The sequence below is a fragment of the Salvelinus sp. IW2-2015 genome, unplaced genomic scaffold, assembly GCF_002910315.2.
Source record: "Salvelinus sp. IW2-2015 unplaced genomic scaffold, ASM291031v2 Un_scaffold2632, whole genome shotgun sequence".
NCBI lineage: Eukaryota > Metazoa > Chordata > Actinopteri > Salmoniformes > Salmonidae > Salvelinus > Salvelinus sp. IW2-2015.
The window spans coordinates 58,200-83,564 of NW_019943940.1; the positions used below are offsets into that span (position 1 = coordinate 58,200).

The window sequence follows — 25,365 nt, forward strand, 5'->3', positions numbered from 1 at the left end:
ATCGTTCTCTTATACCGTTCTCTTATATCCGTTCTCTTATATCCGTTCTCTTATATCCGTTCTCTTATTATCCGTTCTCTTATATCCGTTCTCCTCTGTTATATCCGGGTCTCTTGATAAGAGAACGGAAATAAGAGAACGGATATAAGAGAACGGATATAAGAGAACGGATATAAGAGAACGGATATAAGAGAACGGATATAAGAGAACAGATATAAGAGAACAGAAATAAGAGACCGGATATAGGAGAACGGAGTTGAGCGTTCCTCAACTTGACTGATTGTACCACAGAATGAATTAGAAAACCAAGATGGCTGCCTTTATCAACACATTCTAGAGTCAATAAGGTTTATACCATAGATCACTCCAGTAATATGTATGGTTACGTCCGTAATGGCACCCTATTCCCTATTGGCCTAGGTCAAAAGTAGTGCACAAATACAGAGAATAGAGTGCTGTTTGGGACGCAGGATATTTCTATGGACTGTACCTTTCCTGCTGAACATTGACATCTGCCACTGCTGGAATGCTGGACCCGCTGGACCTGGGCTGGCTGGACGGGCTGGGAGAGCATCTGGGGGAGCTGGCCTGCTCCAGCTGTATCCAAGGGATTGGGAGTCACCCCTCCAGCACCAGGGCCCTCCCTGCTAGGCTCACACTGTAGGATCAATACAAAGATATACAGTGGCTTGCAAAAGTATTCACCACCCTTGGGATTTTTACTATTTTGTTGCCTTACAACCTGGAATTAAAATAGATTTTTGGGGGATTTGTATCATTTGATTTACACAACATGCCTACCACTTTGAAGATGCAAAATATTTTGTATTGTGAAACAAACAAGAAATAAGGCAGAAAACTTGAGCATGCATAACTATTCATCCCCCCAAAGTCAATACATTGTAGAGCCACCTTTTGCAGCAATTACAGCTGCAAGTCTCTTGGGGTGTGTCTCTATAAGCTTGGCACATCTAGCCACTGGGATTTTTGCCCATTCTTCAAGGCAAAACTGCTCCAGCACCTTCAAGTTGGATGGGTTCCGCTGGTGTACAAAGTCATACCACAGATTCTCAATTGGATTGAGGTCTGGGCTTTGACAAGGACATTCCAAAACATTTAAATGTTTCCCCTTAAATCACTCGAGTGTTGCTTTAGCAGTATGCTTAAGGTCATTGTCCTGCTGGAAGGTGAACCTTCGCCCCAGTCACAAATCTCTGGAAGACGGAAACAGGTTTCCCTCAATAATTTCCCTGTATTTAGCGCCATCCATCATTCCTTCATATCTGACCAGTTTCCCAGGTCCTGCCGATGAAAACATCCCCACAGCATGATGCTGCCACTACCATGCTTCACTGTGGGGATGGGGTGATGAGAGGTGTTGGGTTTGCTCCAGACATAGCGTTTTCCTTGATGGCCAAAAAGCTACATTTTAGTCTCGACTGACCAGAGTACCTTCTTCCATATGTTTGGGGAGTGTCCCACGTGCCTTTTGGCGAACACCAAACGTGCTTCCTTATTTTTTTCTTTAAGCGATGTCTTTTTTCTGGCCACTCTTCCGTAAAGCCCAGCTCTGTGGAATGTACGGCTTAAAGTGGTCCTATGGATAGATACTCCGATCTCCTTTGTGGAGCTTTGCAGCTCCTTCAGGGTTATCTTTGGTGTCTTTGTTGCCTCTYTGATTAATGCTCTCCTTGCCTGGTCTGGGAGTTTTGGTGGGTGTCCYTCTCTTGGCAGGTTGTTGTGGTGCCATATTMTTTCCATTTTTTAATAATGGATTTTTATAACCGAACCCTGATCTGTACTTCTCCACAACTTTGTCCCTGACCTGTTTGGAGCTCCCTGGTCTTCATGGTGCCGCTTGCTTGGTGGTGCATCTTGTTTAGTGGTGTTGCAGACTCTGGGGCCTTTCAGAACAGGTATATCAGTGTATATATACTGAGATCATGTGACAGATCATGTGGCACTTGCACACAGGTGGACTTAATTTATTACGTTAATTAGTTCTGAAGGTAACTGGTTGCACCAGCTCTTATTTAGGGGCTTCCATAGCAAAGGGGGTGAATACATATGCACGCACCACTTTTCCATTACATTTTTTATTTTTTATTTCACCTCACCAATTTGGACTATTTTGTATATGCCCACTGCATACAAACTGTTAAGACACATTACTCTGCTATTTAAGGGCCAGTTTCCTGGAACCACATTAAGCCTAATCATTTCATGTTGTTTTCAATTATGTTTTCTAGTTCACTTGAAATTGAGTCCAGGACTAGACAGAATTTTGGTCTAGAAAGCAATGTAACATCTCCAATGAAAGTGCTATTTAGTTTAGGAGTAGGCTTAATTTGGGTATAGGAAACCAGACAATTATAATACAACACATGTTGAAATGCAGTTCTCCAATAGTCTGAAATGTAATAACAGTCCAGTACCACTACCGTATTTATAATCAGTTCATGTCCAATGATTCATTGACCCAAATGAGAACCTTAATTACTGTGGAACTAGATAACTGTCCCAGGGGAACGAGGAAAGGACAATACTTAAGGTTTTGAATGCCAATACATTATTTCCTACCATATTGACTGAGCCCCAGTACTGAAACTCAATGCACACTGAGATAACATCCTGGTTATGGATATATATGTCATAGGCCAAAGGTGAGAGGTCACTGAAACACACACTCCACCAATAACCACATGTGGCGCCAGCAGCATACCACCTGCCATACCACTGCTGGCTTGCTTCTGAAGCTAAGCAGGGTTGGTCCTGGTCAGTCCCTGGATGGGAGACCAGGTGCTGCTGGAAGTGGTGTTGGAGGGCCAGTAGGAGGCACTCTTTCCTCTGGTCTAAACAAAGATCCCAATGCCCAGGGCAGTGATTGGGACACTGCTCTGTGTAGGGTGCCGTCTTTCGGATGGGACGTTAAACGGGTGTCTGATCTCTGAGGTCATTAAAGATCCCATGGCACTTATCGTAAGAGTAGGGGTGTTAACCCCGGTGTCCTGGCTAAATTCCCAATCTGGCCTCAACATCACGGTCACCTAATAATCCCCAGTTTACAATTGGCTCATTCATCCCCTCCTCTCCCTGTAACTATTCCCAGGTCGTTGCTGCAAATGAGAACGTGTTCTCAGTCAACTTACCTGGTAAAAGGTAAAATAAAATAAAAATAAATAAAATAAAAATGTGACCTGGCACATTGAATCAACATAACCCAACACTCACTGAGATGACACATGGTTATGAATACATATAGGCCTAACTGTCAAAATGTCAAAGGTCACTTCTCCTTTTAAACACAGTTAGCAGTCCAAATTGCACACGTTTTCCTATGGGCTCTGGTCAAATGTAGTGCACTATACTGGGAATAGGGTGCTATTTGGGATTCATCCACAGTCTGTAGGTCACTCTCCATTGACCTGGTCTGCAATATGACTAACAGAAGAATATCTATCTATCAATCTATCAATCAATCAAATGTATTTATAAATCCAGTTTACATCAGCAGCTGTCACAAAGATATTGCACAGTAACCTGGATAAGATGTCCCTTATGGAAGAAACATAATACAGTTGGGTATTTTCAAGAAGGACAAACACAACTCAACCAGATTATATTACCTACTGCCTTAAATTCAAATCTCGACCAGAAGCCAGTTCCACTGCTTTAAAAACATATATTTCCCTCTAATCAGGGACTGATTTAGACCTGGGAAACCAGGTGGGTGCAATTAATTATCAGGTAGAACAGAAACTAGAAGTACTCCAGAACTCGTAGGGTAAGAATGTAATAGCCCTGCTCTACTGTATATCAAGCCACGTCGAAGATCTCATGTATGTCCTAAAATGTGCACCATACTTAAAAGAAAAATAAAATAAAAATGTAAAATATCTTACCGTAGATCCTGCCTGCCACAGCAGTTCTCCATCTCAGCCAGGTATGGGTCACAGTAGATCAGGATTTGTTGCAGTTCGATCTGGAGAGAAAGACATCTGTTAGGACATTATGATGATTCAGATATAGAGAAAAACTAACTTTTTAAATGCTAACAATATATATTTTGAAAATTAAAACATGTTTCTTTGCCTGATACTAAAACAAACCCAGCACACCAAAATTGCTTCTGGGAAGTTCCCAGAACATTCGTTTGGTCGCGGCAAATGTTCTTTTAGAATGCTTGTTATAAAACATTTGCCTGATGTTTCAAGAACATTCAAGAACTGTTCTTTAAAGGTTCCCAGAATGTTTCATTAGGTTGTGGGAACAGTCTGGTGAGACTTTTGGGGACATCACAAAATATATGTTCCCCAAACACAAAAACTGTCCAGTTGTGCGGAGGATTCTAGAATGGTTCTTTAAGGGTGGAAAAAACATTAGATATTACAAGTATGTTCCCAGAACACATTTCATCTGTTCTTTAAAGGTTCCAAGAATATTTAATTATGTTGTGGTAACATTGGCTGGACAAAGAGATATGTTCCCAAAACACAAAAACTGTACAGTTATGCAAACATTCAGTTATCAAATAAAATGTTATTTGTCACATGCGCCGAGAAATGCTAACTTACAAGCCCTTAACCAACAATGCGGCAGCAGAGAGAACAGTCTATGACAGAGAGAGGACCCATGCAAAATCTTTTCAGTCTCCTGAAGAGGAATAGGAGTTGGTGTGAATGGGGGCATAGTCGGCCCTCCTTTTCCTGTAGTCCACGATCAGCTCTTTTGTCTTGTTGAGGGAGAGGTTGTTGTCCTGGCACCACACTGCCAGGTCTCTGACCTCCTCCCTATTGACTGACTCGTCGTCAGTGATCAGGCCAACCACCGTCATGCTGTCTACAAAACTTAATGATCAAATCAAATCAAATTGTATTTGTCACATGCGCTGAATACAACAGGTGTAAACCTTTCCGTGAAATGCTTAATTACAAGCCCTTAACCAACAATGCAGTTCAAGAAATAGAGTTAAGAAAATATTAACTAAACTAAAGTAAAAATAAAAAGTAACACAATAAAATACAATACCAAGGCTATATACAGGGGGTACCGGTATTGAGTCAATGTGTGGGGGTACAGGTTAGTCAAGGTAATTTGTACTTGTAGGTAGGGGTAAATGACTATGCATAGATAATAAACAGTGAGTAGCAGCAGCAGCGTTAAAACAAAGGCGGGGGGGGGCATTTGATTAATATGTTCAGCAGCCTTATGGCTTGGGGGTAGAAGCTGTTAAGGAGCCTTTTGGGCCTAGACTTGGCGCTCCGGTACCGCTTGCCGTGTGGTAGCAGAGAGAACAGTCTATGACTTGGGTGACTGGAGACTTGCCAATTTTTGGGCCTTCCTCTGACACCGCCTAGTATATAGGTGCTGGATAGCAGGAAGCTAGGCCCCATTGATGTACTGGGCCATACGCACTACCCTCTGTAGCGCCTTATGGTTGGATGCCGAGCAGTTGCCACACTAGGCGGTGATGCAACCGGTGAGGATGCTCTCGATGGTGCATCTGTATAATTTTTTGAGGATCTGGGGACACATGTCAAATCTTTTCAGTCTCCTGAGGGGGAAAAGGTGTTGTCCTCTTCACGAGTGTCTTGGTTTGTTTGGACCATGATTTGGAAGGTAACACTTTACATCATTTGTTGGTGATGTGGACACCAGGGAACTTCAAATTCTTGACCCGCTCCACTACAGCCGATGTGAATGGGAGATGTGTTGTTGGCCGMCCCCCCCCCCACCTGGGGGCGGCCTGTCAGGAAGTCCAGGATCCAGTTGCAGAGAGAGGTGTTTAGTCCCAGGGTCCTTAGCTTAGTGATGAGCTTTGAGGGTACTATGGTGTTGAACGCTGAGCTGTAGTCAATGAACAACATTCGCACATAGGTGTTCCTTTTCTCCAGGTGGGAAATTGCAGTGTGGAGTGAGTTTTAGATTGCGTCATCTGTGGATCTGTTGGGGCTGTACGCGAATTGGAGTGGGTCTAGGATTTCCGGGATGATGGTGTTGATGTGAGCCATGACCAGCCTTTCAAAACACTTCATGGCTATCGACGTGCTACAGGGCAGTAGTCATTTAGGCAGATTACCTTCACTTTCTTGGGCACTATGGTGGTCTGCTTCAAACATGTTGGTATTACAGACTCGGTCAGGGAGAGGTTGAAAATGTCAGTGAAGACACTTGCCAGTTGGTCTGTGCATGCTCTGAGTACACGTCATGGTAATCCGTCTGGCCCCCTGGCCTTCCGATGTGAGCAAGACCTGTTTAAGGGTCTTGCTCACATCGGCTATGGACAACGTGATCACACAGTTGTCCAGAACAGCTGGTGCTCTCATGCATGCTTCAGTGTTGCTTGCCTTGAAGCGAGCATAAAAGGCTTTTAGCTAGTCTGGTAGGCTCGTGTCACTGGGCAGCTCGTGGCTGGGTTTCCCTTTGTAGTCCGTAATAGTTTGCAATCTCTACCACATCCGACAAGCGTCAGAGCCGGTGTAGGAGGATTCAATCTTAGTCCTGTATTCACGCTTTGCCTGTTTGATGGTTCGTCTGAGGGCAAAGCAGGATTTCTCATAAGCGTCTGGATTAGTGTCCCGCTCCTTGAAAGCAGCAGCTTTAGCCTTTAGCTCATGAGGATGTTGTCTGTAATCCATGGCTTTTGGTTGGGATATGTATGTACTGACACTGTGGGGACGACGTCGTTGATGCACTTATTGATGAATCCGGTGACTGAGATGGTATATACTCCTCAATGCCATTGGATGAATCCCGGAACATATTCCAGTCTGTGCTAGCAAAACAGTGCTGTAGCGTAGCATCTGCATCATCTGACCACTTCTGTATTGAGCAAGTCACTGGTACTTCCTGCTTTAGTTTTTGCTTGTAAGCAGGAATCAGGAGGATAGAATTATGGTCAGATTTGCCAAATGGGGCGAGGCAGAGCTTTGTATACRTCTCTGTGTGTGGAGTAAAGGTGGTCTAGAGTTTTTTTTCCTCGGATTGCACATGTGACATAATGGTAGAAATGAGGTAAAACGGATTTAAGATTGCCTACATTAAAGTCCCCGGCCACTAGGAGCGCCACTTCTAGATGAGCATTTTCTTGTTTGCTTATAGCCTTATACAGTTTGTTGAGTGCCGTCTTAGTGCCAGCATTGGTTTGTTGTGGTAAATAGACGGCTACGGAAAATATAGATGAAAACTCTCTTGGTAGATAGTGTGGTCTACAGCTTATCATRAGGTACTCTMCCTCAGGCGAGCAATACCTTGAGACTTTGCGCAATATTAGACATTGCGCACCAGCTGTTATTGACAAATAGACACACACCACCACCYCATCTTACCAGACGTATCTGTTCTATCCTGACGATGCATGGAAAACCCAGCCAACTGTATAAAATCTGTGTCGTGGTCCAGCCACGACTCGGTGAAACATAAGATATTACAGTTTTTAATGTCCCGTTGGCAGGATGGTCTCGAGCGGAGATTATCCCGTTTATTTTCCAGTGACTGCATGTTGGACAACAGAATGGATGGTAGAGGCGGGTTAATCACTCGCCGACAAATTTTCACAAGGCACCCCGATTTCCGCCCCCTGTATTTCCGTCTTTTCTTCTCGCGAATGACAGGGATTTAGGGCCCGGTATYGGAGAAGCAGTATATCCTTCGCGTCGGACTTATTAAAGAAAAAATCTTCGTCCAGTTCAAGTTAGGAAATCACTGTTCTGATGTGCAGAAGCTCTTTTCAGTCATAAGAGACGTTAGCAGCAATATTATGTGCAAAATAAGTTACAAACAACGCGAAAAAACACACAAAATAGCCCAGTTGGTTAGAAGCCTGTAAAATGGCAGCCATCCCCTCCGGCGCCATTCCCATGATGATGGTTTTGTAATCGTGCATGGCCATACAGTCTTGGGTGAACAGGGAGTACAGGAGGGGACTAAGCATGCACCCCTGAGGGTTCCCCGTGTTGAGGATCAGTGTGGCAGATGTGTTGTTGCCTACCCTTACCACCTGGGATCATCCTTGTAACATCAGGTGAATGTGTTTTGTACCCTAAAAGAAACATTGTAGAATCATCCACATAACTGGACTGTTTTGGGAACATATATTTTGTGATGTACCCACAATGATCCCACCAGACTGTTCCCACAACCTAATGAAACATTCTGGGAACCTTTAACGAACAGATTAAATGTGTTGTAGGAATGCTCTCGCAACATCAGGCAAATGTTAACCATTCATCACCATGAATGGACCGTCTTTATGTGACAAGAACATTTGCGACAACCTAACGAATGTTCTGGGAACTTTCACAGAACCAATTTTGGTTTGCTGGGAAAACATTACTGGTATACTGTGTTATTACATTACCTGGAAGYCTAATGAGAACTACTGGGGAATGTTCTGTGATGATTGTTACAGGTGTTGTGCACAAAATATATGAATGTTAGGAGAATATTTCAACTATAATTCATTTAAAATATTATTGAAAAATAAAATATTTTGTTATCAAAAGGGATGTTATCATCCTACTGTTAAATAAAGTCCTAACTAGAACTTAATGGGAATCTTAGCTAATGTTCTGGGAACGTTCCCGGTTTGCTGGGACCCTTCTAGACATTGCCCTTGAGGGCAACCATATATAATTACTGTATGTTTAAAACTATCATGTCGATCTCATGGACTGTCAGTCATTTCATCCGTCTATGAACTTCAGCACGGTTATATTTCCAGATTGTGSCTTTAGGCCTAAACGTACATCTACAGGCCGTCCATCCTCCACCCGGGTTGTAATCAGYGTATATCCGCTGGGGTCGATATCATCCTTCTCGTCTGTCAGCCTCCTCTCTATTAGTTTACAGTCCATGTAAACGGAGACGATGCTGCTCTGGACCGCCACACCCAGCTTGTGCCACTGGCGGTCAAACAGGGTGTGCAGGTCTCGGCTCTTAAAGGTGTAGCGGAGGCTGTTCTTCAGAAGGCCCCGGGTTGAGAACTCCACTGCTCGTTTAGCACCGTCCAACACTACAGACACCTGAAGGTAGAGCCGGAGGAGATTGTAAGACATTATATCGTCTCATAACAAGTTATAAAGCTTTATACCTGCCGGTAAAGTGTTACTTCATTCATTACATTAATAGGGTCATACAGGCATCAGTCATGGCATGAAAACGTTGATCAATGAACATGGTTAACCAACCGACCTACTGACCACACCGGACAACCGAACCTACCAGCCAACCAGCCGATGGAGACCCGACCTGCCGGGCGAACTGGCAGAGTGAGTGAGCGATCGACTGATCAGCAATCAACCAACCAATGATCAATATAGATCCAAACCCACTTCATGCAACTCAGACATCATGAATATCCTTTAGTGGACACTCTGACCTACCTGGGTACCTCCCGTCTGGTCGAATATCTGCCACAGATACCAGCGGTCTTCTTTTGTGGTTTTCCTCAGCCGGAAGGTGGTCACTAGAGAGTATTCACTGGACAGACGCGTGGGGAACACCAATCTGAAAGACAAAATGTACCTTGTTCGAGCTGCATATTGTCAAATTGAATCGCAAAACTTAACAATGGGCATACAGTGAAAACATTGTTTCAGAACTTTCAGTCTTGTTGGAAGAGCATTAATAGCTAACGTATAATATTTGACCCATAAAATTAGCATTTGCTAAATGGACTGTCAAAAAATAAATATTCAGAATGAATATGAATAATCATGCTGGATATCTTCTAGCTTTCTATGACTGTGTAGTAAGCAAACCAATCAGTTGAATCACTTGACAACGTTCTTCTATAGCCTCCTAGTGCCCAATGGCCGCTTACATAAAAAGCTAGAGTTTTAAGCCAAACATGATTCATCAGACAGATTACATTTATTTCAGCATCCCTGTCATTCCAAATCGAATAATCTTTTTTCAAACTTCAATTCAATTCCTCTTACTTCACAAACAGGTCTGGACTAGAAAACACAAGACCATGGTGACTACAGTATATAGCTTGAAAGAAAATTGTTATAAAGAGAAAAATGTAAAAGGGTAGAAAGAAGAAAAGACAATAGGTTTGTTAACCCAGACGTTTCAGTTCAACTGATACACCGTGTTGGTAGAACATCTCCAGCACATTGTGAAGACTGAATGTAATGGGGATGGTACACCAAAATAGACCTCATTCATTATAGAAACACTAACACTATTCCTCTTCCATTTCTCCACTGATACTTCTCTCCTCCTATTTCCATCCTGTTGAATAAACACTTTAACCCCTCAAACTGAGCCTGGGACTCACGTTCAGATTTGACTATAATAATGCATTAACAGCTAAAAGTGAAGCACCAGAAACACAATCATTCAGGTTTAGCTTAAATCACAATGATGCAATGATAAGGCCATTCAAAGACATGAGGAGAGAGAAGAGAGAGAGAAGGAGGGAGCAACAGAGAGAGCGGGATACAGACAGAGAGAGAGATCAAGGAAGGGAGGGAGAGAGGAGTGGTGGGAAGGAAAGAGAGAGAGGGGTCTGGGGAGCGAGAGAGAGAGGAGAAGAGAGAGACGGGGAAGAAGATAGAGGTGGGGGGAGATAGAGAGAGAGGAGAGAGGAGAGAGAGAGAGGTGACAAAAGAGTAAGAGAGAGACTAAGCTCACTTCAGATAGGCTGAAATGAGTTCTCCTCTTCATAGATCATGTCCTATTCTCCAGAGCCATACCTCCTGCCTTGTGTATCCTTGAATTCTCACAGAACGTGACACAGATATGATTAAAATATATATGCAGCGAGGTTAAAGCCACAGAAAGATCAAATGCTTTCTGAGGGTAGGCGAGAGAAAGAGAGAGACTGGGAAGGTGAATTGTCGCCTTGGGGCAAAAAGAGAACATTTATATTGCAATTCAATGGAGAGAGACGAGCAGGACTATTCATAAAAATAGAGGTTTATTCCCTGAGATTCCACCTAAAGAAATGATTTGGAATTCCTGCATAAAACAGCAGAGATCCCATCTGGGCACATAATTCCACGTCTATTCCACGTTGGTGAAAAAAAYACTGATTCAACCAATGTGTTCCCAGTGGGATAGTTATGTCTCCAGAATAAGGAGAGATACATTAAAGGAATTAGACTACTTCGACCCAGAGAGGGGACTAAAACATGTACTTTTCATTTCCATCAAACCTTTAATATCACAGGTTAGGTCTCACTGAGCTGCAATCTGTTCTACCGGGAAGAGCTGTTCTTCAGGGTACAGTGCCTTGCGAAAGTATTCACCCCCCTTGGCATTTTTCCTATTTTGTTGCATTACAACCTGAAATTTAAATAGATTTTTATATGAATTTCATGTAATGGACATACACAAAATAGTCCAAGTTGGTGAAGTGAAATTCAAAAAATAATTTAACTGAAAAGTGGTGCGTGCATATGTATTCACCCCCTTTGTTATGAAGCCCTTTGCATCTTCAAAGTGGTAGGCATATTGTGTAAATCAAATGATACAAACCCCCCAAAAATATATTTTAATTCCAGGGTGTAAGGCAACAAAATGCCAAGGGGGGTGAATACTTTCGCATGCCACTGTATTTCTATCTAATGTTAGTGTGTGTAAATGAGCCTGTTGAGGTCATTTACACACATTATCTACATTGGAACACTTGACCCCGAGGGGTTAGATGTCAAGGGTTATACGTTACTGACACCTCCTCCCACCCTCTACCCTCCTCCTCCTCACCCCCCCCTCCTCCACAGCTTACCATCTGCGGCTCAAACACATGCTCCTATCAAGTGGATTTGGTTTGTGAACAGCGTTTGCTTTTCCCCCCAAACACATTTAAAGTCCTCTCCTTTCTGAGTGCCAGTCCAGTGGTGCCTGTCTATGAATCCTCTAAGGTCAAAACTAGGACCCTTCGTTTTAACCTCTGGTCTAGAAGTGCTTCATTTGATGAGTATTGCTAATTCACCCACAGAAAGATTGACCGTTAAAAACATTGATTTAAAAAATGTTACTCTCTTACTGCTGTGGGGTTGTGGGGAGAAATAAGATACCACTTTAGTGACAAAACTTTCTGAAAACTATTTGATTTGCCCTCTTCTTTCACTCTTTGACAAAGTGAGTCTGACAGAAATCTAATCATGGTKCCAAAATGACATCGTCAKCTCGTGTTCAAGAAACACAAACAAGAAGCACAACCAGATGAAGCTCGGAAGGGATATGTTACCTCGGTGATGCAGAGACTATGAATATGTTACCTCGGTGATGCATAGACTATGAATATGCAAACAATCAAAGAAAGTGTGAATGCAAGCACTTTCTTTCAGACTCTAAAGTGTGTGGGTGGAATAGAGAGAGAGAACAAAGAATAGAAAGAGAAACAGAGAGAGCGAGAGAATAACCCCAGTTGGAAACAATGAATTTGCAATTTCACTGACGTGTTCAGTGGTATCATGAGACAGAATATTGAGAGAGATAAAAAGAAAGTTAAAAAGAAAGATAGAAATTGTAACTTACATTACAGGGTAGAATACAGTAACACACTGAGACTTACATTACAGGGTAGAATACAGTAACGCACTGAGACTTACATTACATCGTAGAATACAGTAACACACTGAGACTTACATTATAGGATAGATACAGTAACACACTGATACTTACATTATAGGATAGAATACAGTAACACACTGAGACCTACATTACAGGGTAGAATACAGTTACACACTGAGACTTACATTATAGGATAAAATACAGTAACACCACTGAGCTTACATTATAGGGTAGAATACAGTACACTGAGACTTACATTACAGGGTAGAATACAGTAACACACTGAGACTTACATTACAGGGTAGAATACAGTAACACACTGAGACTTACATTAAACAGGATATAATACAGTAACACACTGAGACTTACATTATATGATAGAATACAGTAGCACACTGAGACTTACATTACAGGGTAGAATACAGTAACACACTGAGACTTACATTATAGGATAGAATACAGTAACACACTGAGACTTACATTATAGGGTAGAATACAGTAACACACTGAGACTTACATTACAGGGTAGAATACAGATAACATTAAGCACTTATATTACGAGGTATGTATACAGTAACACACTGAGACTACATTACAGGGTAGAATACACAGTACACAATTGAGACTGATATCTACAGGTAGAGTACAGTAACACACAACTTATATTACAGGATATAATACATATACATTCTGAGACTATAATTACAGAGATAGAGTACAGTAACACACATACTTATTTACAGGGAGAATCAGTAACAACTGAGACGTACATTACAGGGTAGATACAGTACACACTGAACGTATATTAAGGGTAGAATACAGTAACACACATGAGCCTTATATTACAGGGTAGAATACAGTACCACACTGAGATCTATATAATATAGGATAGAATACAGTAACACACATACTTATATTACAGGATAGAATACAAGTAACATTCTGAGACTTACATTACAGGCTTGAGTACAGTAACACAAATCTTATATTATAGGATAGAATACAGTAACACACATACTTATATTACGGGGATAGAATACAGTAACATTCTGAGACTTACATTGCAGGCTTGAGCTAAGTATAGCACACATTATATACAGTTATAAGATAACGAATTAACGGAGTAAGTCGCACACATACTTATACTTAAGGATAGAATCACAGTAAACTCTGTGACACTTTCATAACAGGCATTGAGGTAGCGGTAGGCAACACATACTTATATTATAGGTATAGAATACCAGTAATCTGAGACTTACAACTTAGGCTGGAATTACAGTACACACATACTTTATTAATAGGATGGAATACAGTAAACATTCTAGAGACACTTACATTACAGGCTAGAATACAGCACCACAGATGAATAAAATGGAACACCTCACCCACTTCATGAGAATAGACAACAACACAACCATACAGCAGCAATCTCCATAACTGACATAGCACATATACAACAAAAGTGTGTTGCAACCAAGACCAGACACGCACGACAAGTCCGACAGCACCACAGACAGAACAGCCCACAGACAGACAGTTCACTCATCTAGAACAGGTGACAGCACAGGAGAACGACAGACAGCGACAAAGCACAGAAACAGCTAGCGGACAAGGACCGAGATGCACCCACAGCAGTCGCAGAACAGTTCAAGCACAGAGCAGTCACTTCACGGAGAACAGGGCAGAGCAGGACACGCACCACATGCACAGACAGGACAGAGAAACAGAAAGCAAGTCCGTTCTTCCGAGTTAGGTTGAGGTGGGGTGATGACCGACAGCACGCACTACGACTTATGCACAAAGCACATAGAGACAGCTAGTCAACCGATCAGGACAGCACGCCCCAGGAAACAATGACGAGCAGAGCGGACAGAACGGACGGCAGTGACACGAACCACGCACCTACAGGTGGTTCAGACAGACACTAAGGCAGAACACGACACCACAAGGGGAAGGCAAGAACAAGTCTACCAACAGACAGAAGATGCACCGGAAGACAGACAGGCATCGCAAGACATCTGCGGATTCAAGGACCAGATCGACCAAACAGGGAGAAGACCACAGCGGACCGACATGCAGATAACAAGACGCACAAAGAGTGATTGTTGGTAGGATAATTTTATTTTACGGCATTATTGGATACACTAGAGTTAGGAGAGGGCATTAGATTGGGAAACAAGGCATCATTACGAATTCGCGATTCTGGCAAAGATAAGCAAAGCAATCTTGGACAGTCAGGAACAGCCATGACGGGAACAGACGAGTTGGACACACCATGGAGTAAGAGAATAACGATCACGCGAATCAATAATAGGACGGCAGTAAGAAAAATAAAGTCTATATACAATGTGAGCAAATGAGTTGTTGCAGATAAGGGAGGTCAAAGGCAGAAGCACCATGGTGGCGAAGTAGCCATATCAGACACGATGGTGATTTGCGAAGAATGGTGCAGATGAGAATAGTGGGTAACAAGAGCAAAATAGGTAAGTAGGGAGAGGTAGATTGTAGATGGGCTCAGGCAGACAGACAGGACAGGGCACGACAAGACAGACGCACTCAGACAGACAGACAGACAGCGACAGGCAAGGACAGACAGCACTCGCACAAGGCACTTGGACTACACACCATACCCGTTAGGTCAGCACCAGAGCAGGTACGAGGAACAGACGACACGACACAGACAGACACAAGACAGACAAGACAAGCGACACAAGCACAGACTACCAGGCATCACCAGGACGACAGGAGCCCAATCGAGGAGGGGTGGAGAGGGAGGATCTGAGGTCGACAGGTTATCAAGGCCACCGGATGTGTTCTCAGCAGGAGAGAGCAGAGGAGAAGAGAGTTTAGCTTAGCAGTTGGCCGGAGCGCTCACCGTTAGCAGACAAGGCAGGGCGAGACAGACAGGACAGACAGTCTCAGTGAATGACGACTGAGCTATCTTTGAAGACCCAGAGCACAGGATTTTCGGACGGAAGACACAGACAGGAAGACGGAGGAGTCAACAGCTAGGCAGGAGGAAACGGGAACAGACGCAGAGCGCAGAACAGAGAGCATGGGACCAGAGGGCGTGATGGGGACTGTTTGTGATGTTCAGCAGAACCTGTCATGCGCGTCTTGGAATAGCCGGCAGACACAAAAGAATGTACAATCAGAAGCGCAGAGTCAGTTCCATCTCGTAGGGTTGATGTAGTGGAGGATGTGTTCCTTCGCACACTTCAGTAGGGGAGACTGTAATGAGATATGTAGAGAGTATTTCAGAAGGGGTGCATACTCTTCGCTCTCTTGAAGGCGAAGGACGTAGCCAGCGGTCAAGGATGAGTTTGAATGAGCGGGTGAGGTAGGCAGATACGAAGAGTCTTCCTCAGCTGAAGAAAGAGTAGACGTGTGCCATAGATAAGAGAGGACGCTGGTGGAGAACAAAGGAGTCACTACAGAGGCGGCAGTCGACTGGGATAGAGAATGGTATGAGATCTTGTGCTCGCGGGCTAACGAGGTATCGATTCTGACGGCCTGGGAGCTGCCAGTGGACAGGAAAATATGACGCAGGCACAGAAGACGTCGAGAGCCTTGCCTTTATCTTGAGAAGTAAAGAACGAGTGAGAGTTGGCTTGGAGAAGGGTTGTGGAGAGGTAGAGAGAAAGGAAGAGATTGGCAAGAGAGCGCACGTGAGAGAGGGGAAGAGGAGAGGAGCGGGATTGGTGGAGCAGAACCAGCGAGTGCGTTATGACACGTTTGGGGAAAGCGGAGGGCGGGGAGTGACGGGTACGAGGAACGCGTTAAAGTTCAAAAGTGGACGAAGTCATCCGGGCGAGAGGGGGAGGAGGCGGGGGAGGAGAAGGAGAGGAGGGTGCCTATATGTTCAGAGCCAGTGGGGCGCGTGGAGAATGGTTGGAAGAGGCTTTGCCGGGGGTTAGTGCAGCACCCTTTCGCTATGGACATCTAGAGTGGTAGATCCTTACTACGGAATTGTGCCTAACGCAAGGCACGCATAGTACAAGAGGGACAGGGACAGTTGGCCCTAAGCTGGAACAGGGGGCAGGCAGCAGTGAGAAAAAGAGCTACTAGAGACTAAGGATGTTCGGAGCAAGTGAGGAGATGGCCGCGGAGTTTTCCTCCGCTCTCCTATTTTCTCCCTCTCAGCACCACGTCAGCACGTCTCTTCTCATCTCCTTCTCTCTGCACCCTCTCTTCTCTCCCGTCTCACACTCACACTCCTTTCTCTCCCTTCTCTCTGCCCTCTTTCTCCACTGCCTCCTCTCCGGTCACCACGCCTCTCTCTCTCTCACTCTTCGGGTCTCTTTGCACTCCTAGTTGCTGGTCTCTTCGCAAACCGGCTTTATCTCTTCAGTTCAGATCGTATCTCTCTCTCCCCCTGTGTCCTCTCCCACTAACGTGGTTGAGTGCTGATCTGAGTCGTGTGATGTTGGGTCCCTAGCTCTGTCTGTCTGTGCTGTCTGGCCTGATCTGTTCTGTGCTGCTCTCGTCTGGTCGCTGTCCTGTCTGTCTGTCTGTCAGTCTGTCTTGTCTGATCTGTTCTGTGGTGAGAGTCGACCTGTCATGTACGGGTTCAGAAGCTTTCCTCATACCATGGTTGCCTGACACAGGAGGACGGTCTCGGAGTCAGACGTTCTTGATTCAGTGAGGTCATCTGGATATTCATCTGGCCTTGCTTCACTATGGATATTATCGCCATCCAACAGTTCAGGGCGCACAGCAGGCTAAGACCAGGCCATTAGAGGCAGAGGAGAATAATAAGGAGACTGGCTGGAGAGGAACATATTGTATGGCGAGATGTCGCACAAGTGATTGCTAGGCTCACTGACCAGAGAGGGACAAGAGGTGATGTGGAGTGTGATGGTGCTTTTGGCCAGGATAGAGATGTGAGATTTGGCACTGTAAAAGCACAAAGAATTCCTAGCGTCTTTGTCCGTCGCCCCAGGAGGATGACATGGCGTCGGCGGTTGTTCTTTAGAGCAAAAGCCATAGTAAACCATACGAAGGATGGACACAACTCGGAGGTTGATAGAAAGATGCACTGGTAGCTTCCTAACCAGCGGAACCGGTGTTCCCGACTTGGCTGAAGTCGTACTTGAGGAATGAGTGTGGTGTATCGTTCCGTAAGGAAGCCATCGGATAAGGAAAGTCGGCGGGTAGTTAACAAAAGGGATTAACACTTTACAATTTGTAAGAATGCGTTATAATAGGTGTCATACTGCGGTGTGATCATTCACGAGTACTCTACGAAATGATTCAAATGAGATCCTCTTGCATAAATACCGAACAGGTAGTGTCAAGTTTACTAGAGTATTTAGCAGACACTACTTAGACACGAGTTAGAGATCTTATCAGTAGCGATTGTGGGTACAATTTTCATCCATTAATAGACTGGTTCACAGAAGGAGCCGTGGGAAGTTTAAACCAACCCTGTTGAGTATAGCACTTAGCTACCAAGAGTCGATTCTGACCATAAAAAGGGTGAAGAGCCGGTTGAAGCTGAGCGCACACAGGACTGTCACCGTAGCAGAGCACAAAGGTAGAGAGTGAAGGAAAAGTATAAGGAGTATATGATAACCGAGCAGGAGCGAAGGACAAAGGGTCGACGAGTCAGGTAAGTGCAGGGGTATGACTGTATATACAACACGGGTAGCATCATCGGGCATCCAGATAATAACCCTGTATAGTATTACGGGAGAGGGAAGCACAGTAGACATCTCATATACAAGGTAATATAATAAGGACCCTTTCAACGGTAAGAGGATCGGATATATCATGTATCGACTTCACTTGATTGTACCCCCAAGGACGGGTAGGGCAATACATACGGGTAGGCCGTGTAGATATTAACAATGGAACGGTATTTGCATACATTTGATACTGTTAATATGATCTCCACGTAGATAAGGGGAATCATTAACCTTGTGATATTAAACTATGGCCTGACAGGCAGGAATCACAGAGTAGCACCAATAGTAGCTATAGATGATATATAGCGATTAGGACAAGAGGGACCAGTATGGGGCAGTCATATAACACTAGTGATATACTGAGACTGCACATGGTAGCGTCAGATAAGTACACGTGATATGGGTACCACGGTAGACATACATATACCTGTAGGTACTATACCACCCCAAGACGGCTAAGCATCAATAATAACCTGTATACTTACAGTTACCCCAGAACCACCCTAACAAGCACACGAAATGAGTACATAAATAGATGTTATAGGTATCATCCAACGGTAGCATAATAATAAAACTGTCATATAACAACAGGGACCACCACATGTGAAGCAAGCCATGATATCCCTGTAATATACTATAACCCATCACACGGAGAGCAACTCCATTAACGCGACCTGTGTATACCACATATACACGAACACGTTAGAAGCTAATAATACCATACATGTGTACCACCTATACCCAACACCTGACCATGTGTAGCATCACAATATACATCGTAGTACTATCCCAACGTCAACGCACTATACTAGCATGTAATAATACAAAAATACAGCAACAAGAAAACACCCACAACACATCAAATAGAACGGTACGAATATATACCTGTCATACTAACTACACAAGGATAGACAACGTCATAAATAAATGTAATACACGTAGCTAACATATAAAACCTGTATATAATAAACCACGTAGCACATATACCTGTATATATACCCAGAGTAGCATACATCATTACCTGTTATAGACTCACTCCCAAGCCAGTCGCATCATATAAAACGAGTACCCACACTAATCATATACCTGTATACTCCATAGACCCAGGAGTCGCATCATAGACACTACTGATATATACCTCCCCCCACGGGTAGGGCACACATATACTGTATACGTATCCATCCCACACAGTCAAGAACTCATCACTACCCTGTATATATACCCCCACACACAGCACCCGTAGCATCTCATCACCTAACAATGTATTATACATTAACGCCTAACACTCACCCCACCGACCACTCGGCTAAGCATTCATATTATCCCGTAGTAATTACCATATAACCAGCTGACACTCATTAATACTGTAATTAATACCCACGCTACAACATATTACCTGCTATAAATTATAATCCAACCGTACGGTAACATATCCATATTACTCTGTATAAACTATAAGTAGATTACCACTATAATGGGTTCTATTATACATATCCCAAGGTGAGGGTGCAATATTCATATACCGTGTCATATAACACGATATGTAGCCGCTACTACCTGTACTACTATAGTAACGTACGGTAGATTATTTCTGGCAGATACTGTTTATGGATATACCACGCGCTTACGCAACTCATTTCACTGTATATACTAATTGACCCACGGTAGCTTAGCCATATAATGTAATATATACCACGGTCATCTGACCGATTTCACCGGTACAAATACCGTATATTACCACATACCCTAGTACTTTATATATCAGCCAACGGTAGCACATATACCTGATTACTCATATACCACGGTAGCATCATATACCTGTATACTATCTTTACCTTGAGTAAAAAATGTCCTCCCTCAAACAGAATGTATATCAATATTTCTGTACAAATTATTCTCTACACGTCTCGCAGTAGCGGATTCCATCTCGGTTACCTTGTTAGCCAAAGCAAAAGAATTATCTGTGTAGGCGGATCAGGTTCACCCCAGTGTAATTTCTTTCTCCCTACCTCTTTCCTCTCCCTCCTCTCTTTTTCTCCTCTTCCTCTCTCTCTCTCTCTCTTTCTTCATCTATCTTTCTGCTATCTCTCTGGTACTCTCTCTCTTTCTGTCTCTCTCTCTCTTTCTGGTCTCTCTCTCTTTCTGGTCTCCCTCTCTCCTGGTCTCCTTCTTTCTGGTCTCTCTATCTCTCTCTCTGGTCTCTCCTCTCTCTCTTTATGGTCCCCTCTTTCGGTCTCTCTCTTTCGGGTCTCTCTCTCTCTATCTCTCTCTCTCTGGTCCTCTCTCTCTCTCTTTTCTGGTCTCTCTCTCTCTCTCTCTGGTATTCTCCTCTTTCTCTCTCTTTTCTGTCGTCTCTTCTCTCTTCTCTGGTCTCTCCTTCTCCCTGCGATATGTCTACCTGCATTGAGCAGGGGTGAAACCAGTATTCCACATATCAGCTGAACAGGAGGCAGCAAACTACACCCTGAGAAATATTTGTTTGCTGCAACGGAATTCGTATCATCCTGGCTTGTTTTCAAATCTCAGGCCAGTCCAGGCGGTCTATGCCATGTGGAGGACTGATTTATGTGAGTGAGTTTGTCCATTTAATAGGTGGATAAACCTCTAAACAACTCTGTGAATGTTGTGCAGTATGTCTCTCCTTCAGAGTCTATAGAGATCCATTGGAACAAGCTGGGAAACAAAGAACCGAATCAGGTGGTTCGTTGATGTATATTCTCTCATGATAGACTATAAAACACGGCAGCTCCATGAACCACACCCTTGGTTCTCACATAATAAAAATTACATTACACATTTATTTTCTTGATTCTACAGTAGCTCAGTAAAGCACAATGCATCCATTAGTATAACCACTAGTACACTTAATATAGTAAAAGTCCATTAGTACATTCATGTAAGCCTACTCTCGTGTCTCTATAGTATATCTCCTAAAGCCAGAGCCTGTTCCAATAAAGTGTTCAGTCACACAGCCTCTACTCTGACTGGCAATTCCAATTATCTCAAGTAAAGAACACTACGCAGCATTAGCTTGATCATTAGTACACAACCTAGCAGATGTTGGATCTTAATTTGATCACCCTGTTGCAGGAGAACTAGAACGTGTAGTGTATTTGATATTGTAAAGGATTCTGAAGTTTGAAATTTCCACTTTGAAATTTCAGACTTGATTTTATATCACAAAAATGTATCAACCCCTAAAAAACATCCCTCATTATAATCCACACTATAACGGTTCAGATGTTCTTGTTGTGTGCAGGATTCTTCTCCTGCTGTAGCAAACTGGCTCAAATTAAGAAAGATCCTACACCTGTGCTGTCCTGTATGCCTTTAAGCCAGAGCTTAATGGAAACCGCTCCAACAGAGCACAGCCACATGGCCTGAGGGATCAGGACTTCAGTCAATTCCAAAACAAAGCAACATGATCACACACTGACTGACAGACTCGTACAGTAACTGGTGTCCAAATAGACCTGGCCAGACTACCCTCTAGTCACACCCAAGATGTCCCCGGCCCAGCAGGCCCAACACAACTCACTCTGTGAGTGTCTCCCTCCTCCAGCTATCAGTGAGCAGTTAGTTTCAATGAAAGGAGAGGGAACAGAGGAAACACACAGACTTGACGGTCAGCGACTAGAGAGATAACACCCATTTCGTTGATACTAGCAATGCTTTGGCGAACAACAAAACTGCTGTCATGCATACTGTTTGAAGGATACACCCATGAGGGGAGATCTGAATGACTCGATCGGTGATTATCTCAACAAGTGCGAGGCCAGTGTAATGAAACTACCCCCCAGTCACACCCAAGTGTCCCCCTGGCCCAGCCTGGCACTACTCACTCTGTTGGCTTGATGAGGGGGCTGCTCCCCAGCCGGAATGATGGCCGCTCCTCTGTCACTGCCCCCTTTCTCAGGAGAAACTTTTCTGTCAGATCAAAACCTGAGAAAAAGAGACAACAGGATGAGAAGGGCTGGTTTAAACTCAAGAAGTCTGCTTCACTGACATAGATGTAGCCTAGTCCTGACCTGGAATAAAAACGCTTTCTCTGGAGATGATCTGTGCTCAGCATACTGGTACTAGGTGTTACAAGGTGTTGTTTTAAACTCCAGTACGGTGTTACAACAATATGGATGGAGTCAGGACTTTCTAGATTTACATCAGACTCCTGTCCAGTTTGATCCATTTCTATGGTACAATATAGTTAATTTATGCATAATTACTTCAAAGACAATAGATTTGACCATCAGTGCTCCCTCAAACAAATTGGTGCATGGCACCTCTGTTAGCGCAGGCTCAATTATTTCTATAGTATTTCTGTTCTGTGTTACATAACCTGTGAACATATTCATGTTTTTCACGACACGTCTGAGACATGAACGTTATTACCCCCCTGGATCAGAGCCAAACAGAGTGAGTGCGTCCTAAATGGCACCATATTCCCAATATAGTGCACTACTTTTGACCAGAGCCCTATGAGCCCTATGAGCCCTGTTCAAAATTAGTGTACTGTATAATTGGGAATAGGTGCCATTTGGTATGTAACCATTGAGAGAGAGATGGATTTATTTCAATTGAGGGAGTGTACACCATAACACTGTAATTCTTACCGGTGAATTCTGGCTGTGGACCATTTAAACTGTAGGAAAACCGGTCCTTGTCTACTTTCAAGGAGGACATCTAGATTTGTCTAGAAAACAGGAATAATATCATCAGCCATACAAATTCATATTCATTGAAGTAAAAATTAAGATGCAGACAGCAAACAAGTGCAGAAAACCTTCTAGCACTTCAGTCATCAAAGACTAAAACTTTGAGATCTGATGTCCGACAGCGAGATTGATGATTTGGCACATAACCATTGGTTGATGTGCACAGCAGGACTGCAATATAGTTAGCCTGCGACGTGTGACCAGTGTCTTTCCATTGTGAGGGCACTTCAGTCACTCACCACATCAGTGAGAATGTCTTGTTAGTCACCACTATCCACCCATTCATTAAGATTCACCTTGCATCCCAAATGGTACCCTATTCCTTATATAGTGCACTACTTTTGACCAGTGCCCTATGGGAACAGGTGCCATTTGGGCCGCAGCCTCACACAGCCCAGACAGGGATGTAGAAGTGTTGTAATTAGAGTGGTGAAAGAGGCCTAACTCTAACTGGCTCAACTTTGACCCTTTTTCTATGTAGTCATGTTTTCTCTTGGAGACTGGGGCGCGGCTACAGGGTCGTGTAGCAAAACGTTTCACAACGTCGTTCAATGAAAACACTAACGGGTGTTTCTTATTAGACAAGTTCAAATAATACCACTTCCCAGTTTAAGTCTTTTTGTGACGGTTTCTTCAGTTTCGTGCAATGAAATGACCAGACCGTATACTGTAACTAAAACGAACATGACCCAGACCGTATACTTAACTAAAACTGAACATGACCCAGACCGTATACTGTAACTAAAACTGAACATGACCCAGACCGTTACTGTAATAAAACTGAACATGACCCAGACCGTATACTGTAACTAAAACTGAACATGACCCAGACCGTATACTGTAACTAAACTGAACATGACCCAGACCGTATACTGTAACTAAAACTGAACATGACCAGACCGTATACTTTAACTAAAACTGAACATGACCCAGACCGTATACTGTAACAAAAACTGAACATGACCCAGACCGTATACTGTAACTAAAACTGAACATGACCCAGACCGTATACTGTAACTAAAACTGAACATGCCAGACCGTATACGTTAACTAAAACTGAACATGACCCAGACCGTATACTGTAACTAAAACTGAACATGACCCACCGTATACGTAACTAAAACTGAACATGACCCAGACCTATACTGTAACTAAAACTGAACATGACCCAGACCGTATACTGTAACTAAAACTGAACATGACCCAGACGTATACTGTAACTAAAACTGAACATGACCAGACCGTATACTGTAACTAAAACTGAACATGACCCCGTATACTGTAACTAAAACTGAACATGACCCAGACCGTATACTGTAACTAAAACTGAACATGACCCAGACCGTATACTGTAACTAAAACTGCAAACAAATGACTTGCCATGTTCCTGTCTGCAAAATCTGACCATGATCATCTACTGTGACAACACCAATGTTAGCCCAACGTTATTGGAAGGGCATGCTAGTACTACTCAAAAGTCAACTAAAACGGGTAGCAATAACCTGTAATGRAGTTATCTTTWAGCTATATGTATTTCAAGGGATGTAAACAATAGCATYCTGRCTGTTTCAGACGATATCTTGAGCACAACCACATAGCKTAGCCTAGTGCGTGCTYTGAAATATAAATTCCAAAAATGTGTGTACCACATAGCTCCCAAAATGTCTTCCCACTGTAAACTAAGCCTAAGGAGAGTGTCTGTGAGATCAAAGTCATCTTGGTGTTGGTGACAGTGTCCTTACATGCCACAGGAGGTTGGTGGCTCATTGGTAGCCTAGCGGTTAGAGCGTTGGGCCAGTAACTGAAAGTCACTAGTTCAAATACCCAAGCCGACAAGGGGAAAAATATGCCGATGTGCCCTGATCCCTAATTTGCTCCAAGGGCGCCATACTACTATGACTGACCCTGTAAAACAACACATTTCACTGGACCTATCTGGTGTATCTGACTATAAAACATATTTTGTTGTTATGGAATGGTGTCTAACTCATCAATCACAGGGTTTCCATGGTTTCCATGTTGATATGTTTTCCATTCACTCCATTATTATGAGCTGTCCTCCCCTCAGCAGCTTCCTGTGTTAGATACATACCTATTCTTTCGTTCACTGCCATTCCAACAGTGCAAGGAATGATATGTACGATCCAGAGGAAAGCTGCCCATTTTTGCAAGCAACTCATGTCTTCTCTGATGCAAGAGAAAATACTTCAAAACCTAAAATAAAATACAAATTAGTTATTCAAATAGTAGGCCTATATCTTACAGTAAAATATGAATGAATTACATACGTTTGTTTTGAAATTAATTAAATTAATCAAGTATGTGAAGTATTAGTAATCTATTACACAGAAAACTGTAAAATGAGATGCGCCTTTTCTACGCCCATAACGAAACGTGTGTACTGAAAACGTAATGTGTGTCGTATCACAGTTGAAAAT

The 25,365-nt window shown here is 43.3% G+C and overlaps 1 protein-coding gene across 1 annotated transcript in view; it reads right to left on the reverse strand.

Annotated features, from left to right (window-relative positions):
- col19a1 (collagen, type XIX, alpha 1) overlaps positions 1 to 25,100 on the reverse strand; it is a 39,475-nt gene extending 14,375 nt beyond the window's left edge. The window contains exons 1-7 of the mRNA XM_024141616.2: positions 25,020 to 25,100; positions 22,826 to 22,905; positions 22,058 to 22,157; positions 9,384 to 9,507; positions 8,748 to 9,023; positions 3,903 to 3,982; positions 491 to 658 (exon numbers count right to left, since the gene is read on the reverse strand). Coding sequence (XP_023997384.2) covers positions 619 to 658; positions 3,903 to 3,982; positions 8,748 to 9,023; positions 9,384 to 9,507; positions 22,058 to 22,157; positions 22,826 to 22,895 — 690 coding nt within the window. The 5' untranslated portion in view covers positions 22,896 to 22,905; positions 25,020 to 25,100 and the 3' untranslated portion in view covers positions 491 to 618. The remainder of the gene's footprint in view (positions 1 to 490; positions 659 to 3,902; positions 3,983 to 8,747; positions 9,024 to 9,383; positions 9,508 to 22,057; positions 22,158 to 22,825; positions 22,906 to 25,019) is intronic.
- Positions 25,101 to 25,365: the final 265 nt, after the last annotated feature.